The 13,711-nt window shown below is 40.7% G+C and overlaps 2 protein-coding genes across 3 annotated transcripts; one reads left to right on the forward strand and one right to left on the reverse strand.

Annotated features, from left to right (window-relative positions):
- The first annotated feature begins 1,176 nt into the window (after nucleotides 1–1,176).
- LOC115107685 (glycoprotein integral membrane protein 1-like) lies at nucleotides 1,177–6,185 on the forward strand. 2 transcript variants are annotated; one of them, XM_029631205.2, is made up of 8 exons: nucleotides 1,177–1,454; nucleotides 3,219–3,290; nucleotides 3,387–3,486; nucleotides 3,578–3,732; nucleotides 3,878–4,037; nucleotides 4,171–4,391; nucleotides 4,477–4,640; nucleotides 4,820–6,185. In XM_029631205.2, the coding sequence occupies exons 1-8, from the start codon at nucleotides 1,359–1,361 to the stop codon at nucleotides 4,956–4,958; spliced, it is 1,107 nt and encodes a 368-aa protein (XP_029487065.1). In that variant the 5' UTR covers nucleotides 1,177–1,358; the 3' UTR covers nucleotides 4,959–6,185. The 2 variants fall into 2 exon arrangements, with proteins under 2 accessions (XP_029487065.1, XP_029487066.1); XM_029631206.2 differs by lacking the exon at nucleotides 1,177–1,454 and adding an exon at nucleotides 2,549–2,690.
- Nucleotides 5,022–13,623, reverse strand: LOC115107683 (katanin p60 ATPase-containing subunit A1-like). Its single transcript, XM_065008721.1, has 11 exons — nucleotides 13,405–13,623; nucleotides 12,911–13,073; nucleotides 12,676–12,800; nucleotides 11,016–11,205; nucleotides 10,558–10,673; nucleotides 10,331–10,436; nucleotides 10,064–10,222; nucleotides 9,793–9,919; nucleotides 9,481–9,615; nucleotides 7,395–7,521; nucleotides 5,022–7,157 (listed from the first exon to the last, which is right to left on the reverse strand). Exons 2-11 carry the CDS (start codon nucleotides 13,070–13,072, stop codon nucleotides 6,959–6,961), a joined length of 1,446 nt encoding a protein of 481 aa, XP_064864793.1. The 5' UTR covers nucleotide 13,073; nucleotides 13,405–13,623; the 3' UTR covers nucleotides 5,022–6,958.
- Between the last annotated feature and the right edge of the window lie 88 nt (nucleotides 13,624–13,711).

A 13,711-nucleotide genomic window follows, 5' to 3' on the forward strand; every position in this document is an offset into this window, starting at 1 on the left:
AAAGTGTCTGTTGACATTGAAAAGATTAGAGGTCTGCAATTTCTGTTTAATTTTTCAATATTCAATTTTCATTCATTGATTTTCTGGCCACCATTACTGTGGTTACATCTTCAGTATATGTATTGCCCAGCAAACCCACTGCAGCCTATCTCACTAGCTCACTCTCCATCCTGCTTTGGACAATTAATAACATGACTCTCGTACTTTGCCCTTTTCATTTATGGTTAATATTAACGATGAAAGGAGATATTATCTGTCTCTCTCCTATTGTGTACTGTTGTTAAATACTGTGGCAAAATAAAAATAAAACAGGGAAAATAAATATTTAGAACTACCAATTATTATAGATAAATATTAAAGAAAAGGGTTAACACAACACTGAACCCACTAATTGTCAAACTAATATTAATGTACAACAATATAGAAGATACATGACTAGAGGTTATGCAATATGGGTGTATATCCACTGCACGCTTCTTAGGTGTGTAATTTACATAACCAAGGAGCTATTGAAATTTAAAACTATGAAAAAGGTACGTTATACTGTCTGATTTTACATAACACAAACAAGAGTGTGCAATATATAAGGCTAGTCCGTGGACATTCTGAAGTTTGTTTGAGTCCAGTAGGTCATATGACCAAGGAGCTATTGAAGTTTTAAATTCTGAAAAATATATGTAAAATTGAGTGAGATGGAAATGGACAAACTAAAGGGTGTGCAATATATAAGGGCAGTGACCTTGTTTGAAGTCATTAGGTCACATGACCAAGGAGCTATTGAAATTTGAAATTTTGAAAAACTTGTGTCAAAACGTGTGAGATGAAAATGGACAAACTATAGGGTGTGCAATATGTAGGCCCGGTGAGTGTACATTCTGAACCTTGTTTGAAGTCAGTAGGTGACATGACCAAGGAGCTATTGAAATTGTACATTTTTTACATTTCATGTAAAAACGTGTGAGATGAAAATGGACAAACTAAAGAGTGTGGCAATGTGTAGGCCCACAGTGGACATTCTGAACCTTGTTGGAAGTTAGGTCACATGAACTATTGAAATTTAGAAAAATGTATGTAAAAACGTGTGAGACGAAAATGAACGAACCAAAGGGTGTGCAATATAGAAGGGTAGTCAGTGGACATTCTGAACCTTGTTTGAGTCAAGTAGGTCACATGACCAAGGAGCTATTGAAATTCGAATGTAAACAAGTTTGTACTTTGTTTAAGCTCCCTAACTAATTCAACTGGGTATACAAAATGCTACTCACATTTCCAAATGTTTATTCGTTTTGGAAAGCGAAGTAATGTTCAAATCGTGAAAATAAGACCTGTGCAATGTTGTGCGCAATTTTTCCAGCATCATGACATTTATTTGGAGTCTGTGGCTCAAGTGGTTTGAAAGCGCGAATATCCAACTTGAAACTGTTTTTACCTCGGTGGAACTCTTCCAAGTCAAGGTAAGCTTTTGGTGTTACAAATGTATTGCCACCGGTCTAACCGCTAAACTGTTTACTGACTATACTGCATGATTGTAGGGGGTTTACTAACGCGTTAGTTATTAGCTATGTTGACTTATGAAGCTAATATGGTGACAACGATGTAGCGGTTATGATAATGAAAAGTTTTCGGTAGGTCACAGGCAGCTGATGTGTTGTGCATTGAAGTCCACAAGCAACGGGAAAATGTGAGAGGAGAGCACGTAGATGCGAGAACGAATACAATAAGCTGTTTGTATGTGGCTATGAACGTGAACTGTTTGTGCGCGATCAGGGCTGTATTCATTCCGCCGATTCGGTTGAAAAACGTTTCGTAAACGGAACGAAATGGGGATAAACATATGAATTTGTCCAATATAAACTCTCGTTTACAACGGTTGGACTAATGACAACTACACCAGAGCCTAGACCTACTAGATGCAGACAAGAGTATGCACCACTGTGTAGTATGGACATCCTACTACAACTGTCTGTCACCTCAAATCTTTCTCTCGACCCGTGTGCACCTACGTTATAAACTTCTAGAACCGTACCGCAATTGAGAATTGATTCACGTTTAGTTTGAGAATTTTGTTGTTTTGGCTTCCAAACCAATTCGCATTGGAAGGTCCTTGGACTGTAAGGATTGACTCCTTTAGACCATTAATATTGGGCTAGGAATTCTCTCCCGGCCTTCGTTTCAATGATCCACCACATCAACACTGAGTAAACTGTCATATTAAGCGTATCCATGGCAATCCTATGTTTCTGAAATGTTAGCGAGTTATCTGAAATATAATACTAACAAGTTAGCTAACATTTAGCTTTACTAGTTAGCTAGCAATATGCTATAGATTGGCAATGGTTAGCAATCTTGCTAGCAGTAGAATAACAGTTGAGATTTTAATTTGAGCAAATGTCATTATCAAATGTAGGCTGCGTGTAACCAGACATTAACGTTGGTGCATGTTTTCTTACTTTTAGGCCGTTCTGTAAATAAATCAATGACTATATCACCAAATGTTGTTTCAAGAAGAACCGCCATGCTTGCGCACGCGCTCTTGATTGATTTCTGTGTCACTTGGGCAGGGGGTGTTGTTTCCTCCACGATCATACGACAGCTAGAAGATGGCGATGAAACGAACATCAGTTTATACTCTATGTGTACTGTTTATGTCATTCATTTTCGCTGAGTCTTCACCTCGACAATTAAACACGGTAGGAGACTACTCTACCACTAGATAGCTACATGAATTGAGGGGCAGGTAGCCTAGTGATTATAGCGTTGTGCCAGTAAGTTAACCGAAAGGTTTCTAGATCGAATCCCGGAGCTGACAATGTAACAATATGCCGTTCTGCCCCTGAACAAGGCAGTTAACCCAATGTTACCCGGTAGGCCGTCATTGTAAATAAGAATTTGTTCTTAACTGACTTGTCTAGTTAAATAAAGGTTTAAAAAAATAAAAGTAACGCTAATCTTGGTAGCTAGCTAGCTAGCTAACGTTATTTGGCTAATGGATGCTAACGTTACCTTTTGTTGCTATCTGACTCATTGCAGCTAGCTAATGTTTATGTTGTTAGCCAGGTTGCATGAGCGTAATACTAGCAAGCTAGAATGCGCTCAAAGTATGTCACTCTCGAATGTTCTGATGTTTTGGTGAATACCTTGCTGCCTACCACATTAGCTAACTTATATCATGATCATAATAATTAATGGCCGCTTTCCTATTCTTGATTCTCACACAGGAAAGTATTCTGATCAATGTGACAGCAGGGACATTGAATGATACACAGGTGCAGGAGTCCAACAACTTGCAGGTAAGCTATACTATGATGTAGTGGTCTATGATTAAGCCTGTCAGAATGATATTGAATAACAACATAACGTATAGCTCAACACATGTTAATTTTCAGATCAACCTGAATATTTCAGTGGATGAAGAGCAGGTGCTCATCAATGACATCCCTGTGGAGTTGTCAGGGGTGACCAGGTTGAACTGCCAAGCCTTGCTGTGTGAGTAGTGAAAATGTTTCTGGTGCATATAACTTAGCTACAGCACAGCATTCTGCACCTGATGTAAAACAGCCTTTCACTTTGTTTACAGTGGATACCACCAATGGCACAAGTGAATTTGAATCTGGTGACTATGTCTCCACTGTCACCCGGGTGATGGTGAGCCAGAATCGCTTGTGGAGTGATTCAGAAGAGGTGGTGGCTCTCCAAGTGTTCAGCGAGGTCATCGAGATGGAGGGAAAAAAGGTAAAGTTAGTTGATTGAGAAAAGGACAATAGAATAATGGTGTTAGGATATTTATGTAACAGCTAAATGAGCATATTTGCACCATGGTGGTACAATGATGGAAAATCTGTGCTCTTATGGCTTTGTATCCTTTTCTATCATTTAGGTCCAGCAGCCAGAAATGTGTGAAGTGAAGATACTGATGAACCCCAATTTCCAGACGCTTGCGCAGTATACCAACACCTATCCCATTGGACACAGCGAGATTTTCAGGATCCCAAGGGAAAATGATGTGGTCATCACAGATCCAACAAATCCTAAAAAAGGTATGCAAGAACAGCCATTTTCATTCACTTTTCATACTCTCACATGAAATGGACAAGATAACTGGACTCCATTGCTAAAGCAATGTTCCTAAATCAATTTGTGAATGATAATGATCCACTTCCTTCTGCTCAGCTGAATATCAAGTGATGTCCCAGACCACCAGTCATTACCCTCTGAAGCATGCGGACACCACCCAGGAGGAGACTGCTGCCCCAGGCAAGCTCCCGGAGACTCCTCTCCGCATGGACCCAGACCTGCTGTATGATAACAATGATGAGGGTGATGACTTGGGAGGGCTGTCTGATCAGATGCAGACAGAGGCACCACTCAAAGAATCTATCTCTTCTTACAGTGTAAGTAAATTGGACATTGGATCCAAATCGAATATTGTAAAATTCCTCTACTACAATGTGCTCTGGACTTAAAATCTGTTTGCAGGCCATGTGTCGATGGGTGGAGGAGGTGAGGGACCGCCTGCGACGCTTCTGGTCTGAGTCCTTGCCCCTGTTCTTCTTGGTCATGTGGGTGGTAGTGATTGGTGTGGTTGGGTCAGCGGTCATTGTCAAGATCCTGGACATGTTCTTCCCAACATGTGAACACAAGTACGTTTTCACACAGGTCCTGTTGAACCTGCTTACATGATTGTTGTAGAATTAAATTAAAACACTGCCAGGTCAGTGTGCAGGATTTTTACCTTGGTGCCAAGACCAGTTAATTAGGCACATCTGTTCTCTCATCTTTTCTTAACTGTGATGCTCATGATAATGTACTTTTCCTCTAGGGGAATTTTCCATTTAAATCCTGTGACTCTGATGCCGGAAGATGAGAAACACACCCTGCTGGAGAACGTTGAAATAGAGGTAGAGGAGGTGAAAAGGCCTTCATTGAAAACTGAAGAGGAGTCTGATTGCATCTGTTGAAAACACAAGGCATTATGTGGTTAGAGAAACCATAATCTCTTTGTAGCACTTATTACACATGCATTGCAAACATAACATGTTTAGCTTTATTTCTCAAACATTATACCCTCCTCTCAAAGAAGGAATCTGAAATGTTACTAGTGGAAGCAGAGCTGCATACTGCATTACTTTTCATATTATGATTGTGTTACCTCACAGTGCCTCTGTAACCATTCTACTTTGCATTATGAAACACTGACTTCCTATTGGTTTATTTTTGATTGCTCATTTCATATTTTATCATTCTGACTGGAGGATTGAATTGAAGATTTGGTGTTTGTTTGCATGCAACTTTAAATCATAAGACAGTTTTTATTTACTGTATTTGAACCAGTGCATAATATTGTCAGAGCCTCACCAATGCATTTGTTGTAAAATGTCAACAAAACATTTTTACGTTGGTATTACATTTTGTCTGAACTTGACGGGCCTGCGGTCCTAGTCTTGCACCCAACATTATGAGTGCAGTGTTGAACAGAGACTGAGCAAATAGATCTCATTCCAACCATTTCAATTGATAGACAGATGGCAGTTAGTTCCTGTAGCTGAATGATCTCTGTCATAGAACATTGCAGATAGACCTGGAAAGTATAGAACAGACATTAACTGCTTTAGAGTGTCCTGTCTATACAGTCCATTTCTGTTCACTCTGAATATACTGCTTTATACCTTGAAATGTATGAATATGGTTACTGGATGTTCTTTGCAATATGAGTGAATGACAATGGATGTTCTCTGCAATGTGAATTACTCGCAATGGCCGTGCACTATCAACATAGACATCTGAAGCTACACTTTAGTCTAAGAATAGTCAAACCTACTCCTCTGCCAATAGCGTATTGGCTGGTTTGCCTCAAAGCAGGCTAGGCATGAGCAAAATAAAATTGTATCAATGTGATTCTCAAGATTAGGCTCATGGTTGACATATGGGGCCCTGGCACATTGACTTAGTAGCCATAGTATGGAATGCAGTTAGCTGTCAATGAAACTGCATGCTGATTTGAACTTGAGTGGGTGAATTAGAACTTAGTTATTTTACATTTTGCTTCTATGGTGCCTCAATTCAATTTCAATCTTGTGTTTTACTAAACGCATGGGAGCATGGCATGTGTGCATCATGTATTTTTCATTCAAATCAAACTGTACATTGTATTCCCAAATCCTGCTCAATAAAAATGTTTCTGTAAATGTTCTTGTGACATTCACTCAAGTCTACACAAAGCACATGGAAGCCTTGTCAATGCAAGTCATATTTTACTTTAAACTTGATTAACAAAATTCTTAGTGTTTATGCATGTATATATATTCAAATTTGAACCAGGTAGTCACCTAAATACACATTAAGAAAATCAAATAAAGTGCATATAATAAACAGTTTCAGGTAGTGTAACTTTGATTAACAGATATCCCAAAAGCACATCACCAGATCAAACCCAAAGACACTGGATACTTTGGTAGCAAAATTTGTTCAAGGCAAATATAGTAAGGATTATAGGATTAGCTCTGTGGACCCATAATAAAACCTATTGAACACGAATCTGGGAATGTTTTCTACCAATTTTGTTATGCCCACGAGGCTGACTAATTGCATATTGTAAACCATGTAGTTTGAGTCCTGGATGTTGATTGGCTGAAACAGCATTTCAACCATGTGTATATCAGACTATACCACCGGTATGACATAAATATAAATGTTTAGCATTCTATTTATGTTGATAACCTGTTTATAATCAGTACAAGGCACCCCTGGGTGTGGTATATGGACTGTATCCAGGAGGACATTTACCAAGAGAAGCAGTTGGTTACCCTACTTTAAGGCATGTCGCATCACCTAGCCTAAAATAGAAATCATTTACAAAGAAAAGGAAGACATGAGTTAAAGTATTGTTCCCAGAACATATACTGAGCCTCCTACTAATTCCTCTGCAGATTGGAGGTGCTGCAGGCTTCCTGATTAACTTTCAGCAGGAGCCAAACTCTTCAATCCACTTCTCATACTTCTCCAGGTCAGAAGCTGACACAGACTTGGACACTTTCTTCAGAGAAGACTCAAAGTCCTCCATGGTGGTGGGCATGTGCATCTCGTCTCGGGAGATGTTACGGATCTCCTCTGGCGTCAGCCCCTCGATCCTTCGCCGCATGGCCATCAGAGAGGCGTCCCTACAGACGTCATGGAGAGAGGGTTCACTCCAGGCAATGGAACACAAATAACATTACTTTCCACAATTAGGTTAAGAGTGGTTCTTTATTCCATTATTTGAGAGGCATCTCGTTTTCAAATCAGTGATAGTCTTCGCTGAGTTATTGGAACTAACATACTTGACTAATCTATTGTTTATTTGTGACTGGTTTCTATTTGTTGAAGAAAAAACTAACCTGAAAAAGTAAAGGCCTTACCTGCACACGTTGGTGATGTCTGCTCCTGAGTAGCCCTCCATCTGCTCTGCTATCTTGGCCATGTCCACATCATTGGCCAGCTCCAGCTCCTTTAGGTTTATCTTCAGCAGCTCCACTCTGCCCTTGGCTGCAGAGAAAACAAGCAAACATCACGTACGCCATTGTGAATTAATATATACAGTGCATTCGGAAAGTATTCAGACCCCTTCCCCTTTTCCACATTTTGTTACGTTACAGCCTTACTCTAAAATGGATTAAATAAATAAACATCCTCAATGTAAAACAATATCCTATAATGAAAAAGCGAAAACAGGTTTAGAAATGTTTACAAATTTAGAGAACAAATATACTTATGTAAATACGTACTCAGACTCGAAATTGAGCTCAGGTGCATCCTGTTTGCATTGCTCATCCTTTACTCAGTACTTTGTTGAAGCACCTTTGGCAGTGATTACAGCCTCGAGTCTTCTTGGGTATGATGCTACAAGCTTGGCACACCTGTATTTGGAGAGTTTCTCCCCTTCTTCTCTGCAGATCCTCTCAAGCTCTGTCAGGCTGGATGGGGAGCGTCGCTGCACAACTATTTTCAGGTCTCTCCAGAGATGTTTGAGTGGGTTCAAGTCCGGTTCTGGCTGGGCCCCAAGGACATTCAGCGACTTGTCCCAAAGACACTCCTGCGTTGTCTTGGCTGTGTGCTTACGGTTGTTGTCTTGTTGGAAGGTGAACCTACACCCCAGTCTGAGCTCTCTGGAGCAGGTTTTCATCAAGGATCTCTTTGTACTTTGCTTCGATCCTGACTAGTCTTCCCAGTCCCTGCTGCTGAAAAACATCCCCACAGCATGATGCTGCCACCATCATGTTTCACCGTAGCGATGGTGCCAGGCTTCCTCCAGATGTGACGCTTGTCATTCAGGCCAAGAGTTCAATATTGGTTTCATCAGACCAGAGAATCTTGTTTCTCATTGTCGGAGTCCTTTAGGTGCCTTTTGGCAAATTCCAAGCGGCCTGTCATGTGCCTTTTACTCAGGAGTGGCTTCGATCTAGCCACTCTACCATAAAGGCCTGATTGGTGGAGTGCTGCAGACATGGTTGTCCTTCTGGAAGGTTCTCCCATCTCCACAGAGGATCTCTGAAGCTCTGTCAGAGTGACCATTGGGTTTTTGGAAACCTCCCTGACCAAGGCCCTTCTCCCCCGATTGCTTAGTTTGGCCGGGCAGCCAGCTCCATGAAGTTCCAAACTTCTTCCATTTAAGAATTATGGAGGCCACTGTGTTCTTTTTAGGACCTTCAATGCAAAAAAAATTGGTAGTCTTCCCCAGATCTGTGCATCGAAACACTCAGCGCTCTACGGACAATTTGTTGGCTCTGACATGCATTGTCAACTGTGGGATCTTATAAAGACAGGTGTGTGCATTTCCAAATCATGTCCAATCAATAAAATTTACCACAGGTGGACCCAAATCATCTCAAGGATGATCAATGGAAACAAGATGCTATGAGACTCGAAATTGAGCTCAGGTGCAAAGGGTCCAAATACTTATGTAAATAAAGTATTTGTTTTTCAAATGTGCAAAAAATTCTAAAACATGTTTTCGCCTTGTATTATGGGATATTGTGTGTAGATTGCTGAGTTTTTAATTTTATTTAAACAATTTTAGAATAAGGCTGTAATGTAACAAAATGTGGAAAAAGTCAAGGGGCCTGAACACTTTCCGAAAGCACCGTGTGTGTGTGTATATGTATATACCTTTAGATTTTAGATGTTTAACTGGAAAGCACTGTCAAGTGTAAATTATCATAGTCCAGACTCTGACACGTGATAGTCCGGTGTCCCATTGTGACATAGCGCTGAGGCACCCATCCAAAGGGGAACGCACAGGCCGAACGCGCACCTCCCCACGATTCCCAACCAATGCAGTTTCGGTAAGCGTCCTCTATTCATTTGAATGTGTTGACAGTTGGATAAATTGCTTGAGAATTCAAAAAGTATGAAAGCCAACAGACAAATATTCTAGAATACTGCTGTCCATATGCCTAAATGTTTTGGACTATGATAGACGATTTACAGTGAGTAGTGTTTGTGGACCTGAAGGCAGAGGGATGTAGATTCTTTTCTCCAGACGTCGCCTCAGAGCCTCATCAATGTCCCAGGGGAAGTTAGTGGCTGCCAGCACCATCACCAATTTAGAGGGATCCTCATTCTCGGATGCTCCTCCCACACCTAAACAACAGCATAATATCCTAGGAACGATAGCATAAAAAACTATAGCAAAATTCAATTACTGCTATGTATTTAGTGTACAATAATTTATTGGGCAAGATTTGTTTTTATATAGACATGAATTGTGCATGTAATTAATTTGGCCTTCTATAAGCAGAGTAGCTGCTGTTTGTGTACCATCCATCTGGACCAACAGCTCTGCCTTCACCCGTCGGCTAGCCTCATGTTCCTCTGACGTTCCTCTGCGGCTACACATGGAGTCAACCTCATCGATGAATATGGTGGTGGGAGCACAGAACCGGGCCTGTCCAGAGGAGAAAAGAAACACCGACTAGAGCCACAACACCTAAAAAACACCACCCTTTCACATCATGTAATATGATACCACCAGATTTTCTTCTAGGAAAAAAATATTCCGCCTGGGCAGGGAAGCTGACGAGGATCTTACCATTTCAAATAGAAGGCGGACCAGTTTTTCAGACTCCCCTCTGTACTTGGAAGTGAGAGTAGAAGATGAAACATTGAAGAATGTGGTTCTGCACTCTGTCGCAACGGCTTTGGCCAGAAGAGTCTTTCCTGTGCCTGGAGGACCCACCAACAGCACACCCTAGGAAAATATTGCACATGGATACACCACATATTAGCAAGGCATCGTATCAACTCTTCCAATCAAAATAACTTATTAATCAAGTGGTCCTTGGGCTTCCATGTATACCTTCCATGGTCTTCGTATGCCTTTGAAAAACTCTGGCATCCACATGGGTAGCACAACAGCTTCTTTTAAAAGCTTTTTTGCTTCTTCCAAATCTGCAATATCATCCCTACAGGCATTAAACAAACAAGTATTTCCTGTTAGACAATCCTTACAAAGAGAAACATTTTGTGTGTTTTTAGAATTATCCTGTTCAGGACAGTTAATAAATCATAGACAGTCACACACACCATTTAACATTGGGGTTCTGTGATATGATGTCTCTCTCCAGGGCCTCAATAAGGTCTTTGTCATATCCTTGCCCATCAAACTTCTTCACATCTTTCTCAGAAACTTCCAATTTGTTCTGCAAAACAAATATAAAGGATTATTTGTCAGTCTTGAGGGGGCTCAATGCAGCCGCGTGGCAGAGGTTTTTTCTAAGCCAGGAACCAGGTGATGATTTTAGGTAACAAGTAGATTGACACATTTTTGGTCTACAGTGCAAATAGTTTTCAAGTTAAGATAGGGTAATGCCAGCAAAGCATTTTCCCTGTGCCAGTTCCTGGGACAGTAATACAATAAAAATATATATTTTTAATTGTAAACCTAAGAAAATCTAGGAGGATTAAATCTGTATTATGTGAAAGGAGGGTGTAACAAAGGACCTTCCCATCCATATTTTAATCCTTAATGGTACTTTGTTCACCTTGTCGTCTTTTGGTGTGGCTAGGGCCTCTTTCTTTTCCTTGCTCTTCAAAGGTTTGGCTCTGTCACCATTGGGCCCGCGTGTTGACTGGCGATGCGGAGCCCGCACACCAGCCACATACAGGCGGTTGTTGTGATGTTTACTCTCTTTGTAGGGAACCGGGGGCCCCCTAACCGGAAGAGGTGAGGAGCTTTGAGGAAAGAAGGGAATACTACTCGATCAACCTAAGCAAATCAAATAACATCTTATTGGTTGCGTAGATATACAATACATGGCCAAAAGTATATGGACACCTGCTCGTCGAACATCTCATTTCAAAATCATTAGGTCCCCCCTTTGCTGCTATAACAACCTTCACTCTTCTGGGAAGGCTTTCCACTAGATGTTAGAACATTGCTGCAGGGACTTGGTTCCATTCAGCCACAAGAGCATTAGTGAGATCGGGCACTGATGTTGGGCGATTGGTCCTGCCTCGCAGTCGGTGTTCCAATTCATCCCAAAGGTGTCTGTTTCTCTGTTTTTCATGGTTCGGGCAAGGCGCCTTAGTTCCAGTGAATGGAAGTCTTAACACTACAGCATACCTCTTTAAGGAATAACTAGGATAGGATAAAGTAATCCTTCTCACCCCCCCCCCTTAAAAGATTTAGATGCACTATTGTAAAGTGGCTGTTCCACTGGATGTCATAAGGTGAACGCACCAATTTGTAAGTCGCTCTGGATAAGAGCGTCTGCTAAATGACTTAAATGTAAATACAATGACATTCTAGACAATTCTGTCCTCCCAATTTTGTGACAACAGTATGGGGAAGGCTTTTTCCTGTTTCAGCGTGACAATCCCCTGTGCACAAAGAGAGAACCATGCAGAAATGGATTGCCGAGATCGGTGTGGAAGAACTTGATTGGCCTGAACAGAGCCCTGGCCTCAACCCCATCGGACACCTTTGGGATGAATTGGAACGCCGACTGCGAGCCAGGCCTAATCGCCCAACATCAGTGTCCAACCTCACTAATGCTCTTGTAGCAATGTTCCAACATCGGGTGGAAAGCCTTCCCAGAAGAGAGGAGGCTGTTATAGCAGCAAAGGGGGACCAAATCCATATTAATGCCAATGATTTTGGAATGAGACGTTCGACAAGCAGGTGTCCACATACACTACATGATCAAAAGTATGTACATGATGTATAGAAAAGGTGTGCACAACAGTAGTTATATAGGATGAGCCTCGACTAGAATCCAGTATATACATATGAAGTAGGTAAAACAGTATGTAAACAATATTGAAGTGACCAGTGTTCAATGACTATGTACATAGACTACTGCCAGTCTCTATTGTGCAGATTTAAGTACCGGGTGGCACTCCAAATAATACATTAATGTTCAGCTATTTTGTAGGCCAAAACTAAAAAGGTAACATTTAGCACTGCAAGAAAGAGAGCAGACTACTTACTATCAGGTACTCTGAGCAATAATCCCACTCATTAATTATTTTATTCAGACAAACAGCTTACTAACCAAACTACACACCCAATCAGATACTAATGTAAAGACCTGAAAACAGTTTAAATATATTTTCCCAGTAAAGTGCAATATCCACTTGTGAATGGGCCAGTAAATCTATACAATAGAATAGGAATGTGTGAGAAATGAGTCCATACAGTACCTGCATTCTACTTGTACGGGCCATATGTCACTAATGCCATCTTTATTACTTGGTGGTTTAAAATTTTCTAGAGTTGTCATTATTTCTTCAACCTGTTTGTTTTCTTCGTTTATCTCTTGCCATACCTGTAAGATATGTCAAGAGCAAGGGTCGAAGTGACATTTGCAGACATTGTCTGACCAAAACTCGGTTTAAATTAAACTTAGTTTGGAAAGTGAAACGTCTTATATTTTACCTTTTGCCATCTTTGTTGGAAGCTACTATCCCGTAATGTAAAAAGGTGTTTCTTAATTTGTTCAAGTACTCCCTGATAGCAAACAATAGCAGAACTGTAGTTCCCAAGTAAGGCGTACTCTCGAGCAAGTTTCACGTTTTCACTTATCTCGTGCAGACTCATTCTAGGTGATGAAGAACATTAGTTGTTAGTACAGTTCTCTCCAGAAGGGATGACAACAGAATCTCTGTAAAAACATCAACGGACATAAGGATGTGCCAGCTCTATCTGAATGTTAGCTTACTTAACATAACTTGGCTAGCTGGCTAACTAACTCAGCTAGCTTGTCACACGTTTCAGATGAACGAGAAAACAGCACCGCGATTTACAAAAACTATACCAGTAATACCAACTGGCAAAAGTATGTCACAACGTTACTGACACATAAAATGCAACTTCAAACGTCTTTAGCATGCGCGTTAGCTCTAGTGCTAACGTTAACTAGCTAGACCCACCTGTTGCACTGTTGATTGGGAAAGAAAAATACGACAAAAAAAGTGTAGAACCGCACCCACGGACTGAAACACAAATTGAACCCCAAGGTTTTGAAAATGGCTAAAATATATAGAATACTGGTAGCTACATAAATATGGTTTATTTTCGTCTGACAAGACAGCTACAACAACCACACCAAAGCTGCCTCTAATGTTTGACGCTGTCAAAGCGTCATATCCTGAACTGAATTCTGAACAATAGCGGCAGCAGTACTACTACTGTTGTCCCTCTTTCATGTACCAAAAGTGTAAATAATATGGCTGTAAA

The sequence above is a fragment of the Oncorhynchus nerka genome, linkage group LG24 (assembly GCF_034236695.1).
Source record: "Oncorhynchus nerka isolate Pitt River linkage group LG24, Oner_Uvic_2.0, whole genome shotgun sequence".
Lineage (NCBI taxonomy): Eukaryota > Metazoa > Chordata > Actinopteri > Salmoniformes > Salmonidae > Oncorhynchus > Oncorhynchus nerka.

What these genes read in the sequence shown, in the direction of transcription:
- LOC115107685 (XM_029631205.2), top strand. Translation starts at nt 1,359, where the DNA reads ATGACATTTATTTGGAGTCTGTGGCTCAAGTGGTTTGAAAGCGCGAAT. An exon ending in TGGAACTCTTCCAAGTCAAG is followed by an intron (nt 1,455 to 3,218) that starts GTAAGCTTTTGG and finishes ATTCTCACACAG; the next exon opens with GAAAGTATTCTGATCAATGT. An exon ending in TTCCCAACATGTGAACACAA is followed by an intron (nt 4,641 to 4,819) that starts GTACGTTTTCAC and finishes CTTTTCCTCTAG; the next exon opens with GGGAATTTTCCATTTAAATC.
- LOC115107683 (XM_065008721.1), bottom strand. Translation starts at nt 13,072, where the DNA reads ATGAGTCTGCACGAGATAAGTGAAAACGTGAAACTTGCTCGAGAGTAC. An exon ending in GCATACGAAGACCATGGAAG is followed by an intron (nt 10,223 to 10,330) that starts GTATACATGGAA and finishes ATATTTTCCTAG; the next exon opens with GGTGTGCTGTTGGTGGGTCC. An exon ending in TCCGCCTTCTATTTGAAATG is followed by an intron (nt 9,920 to 10,063) that starts GTAAGATCCTCG and finishes TCCTCTGGACAG; the next exon opens with GCCCGGTTCTGTGCTCCCAC.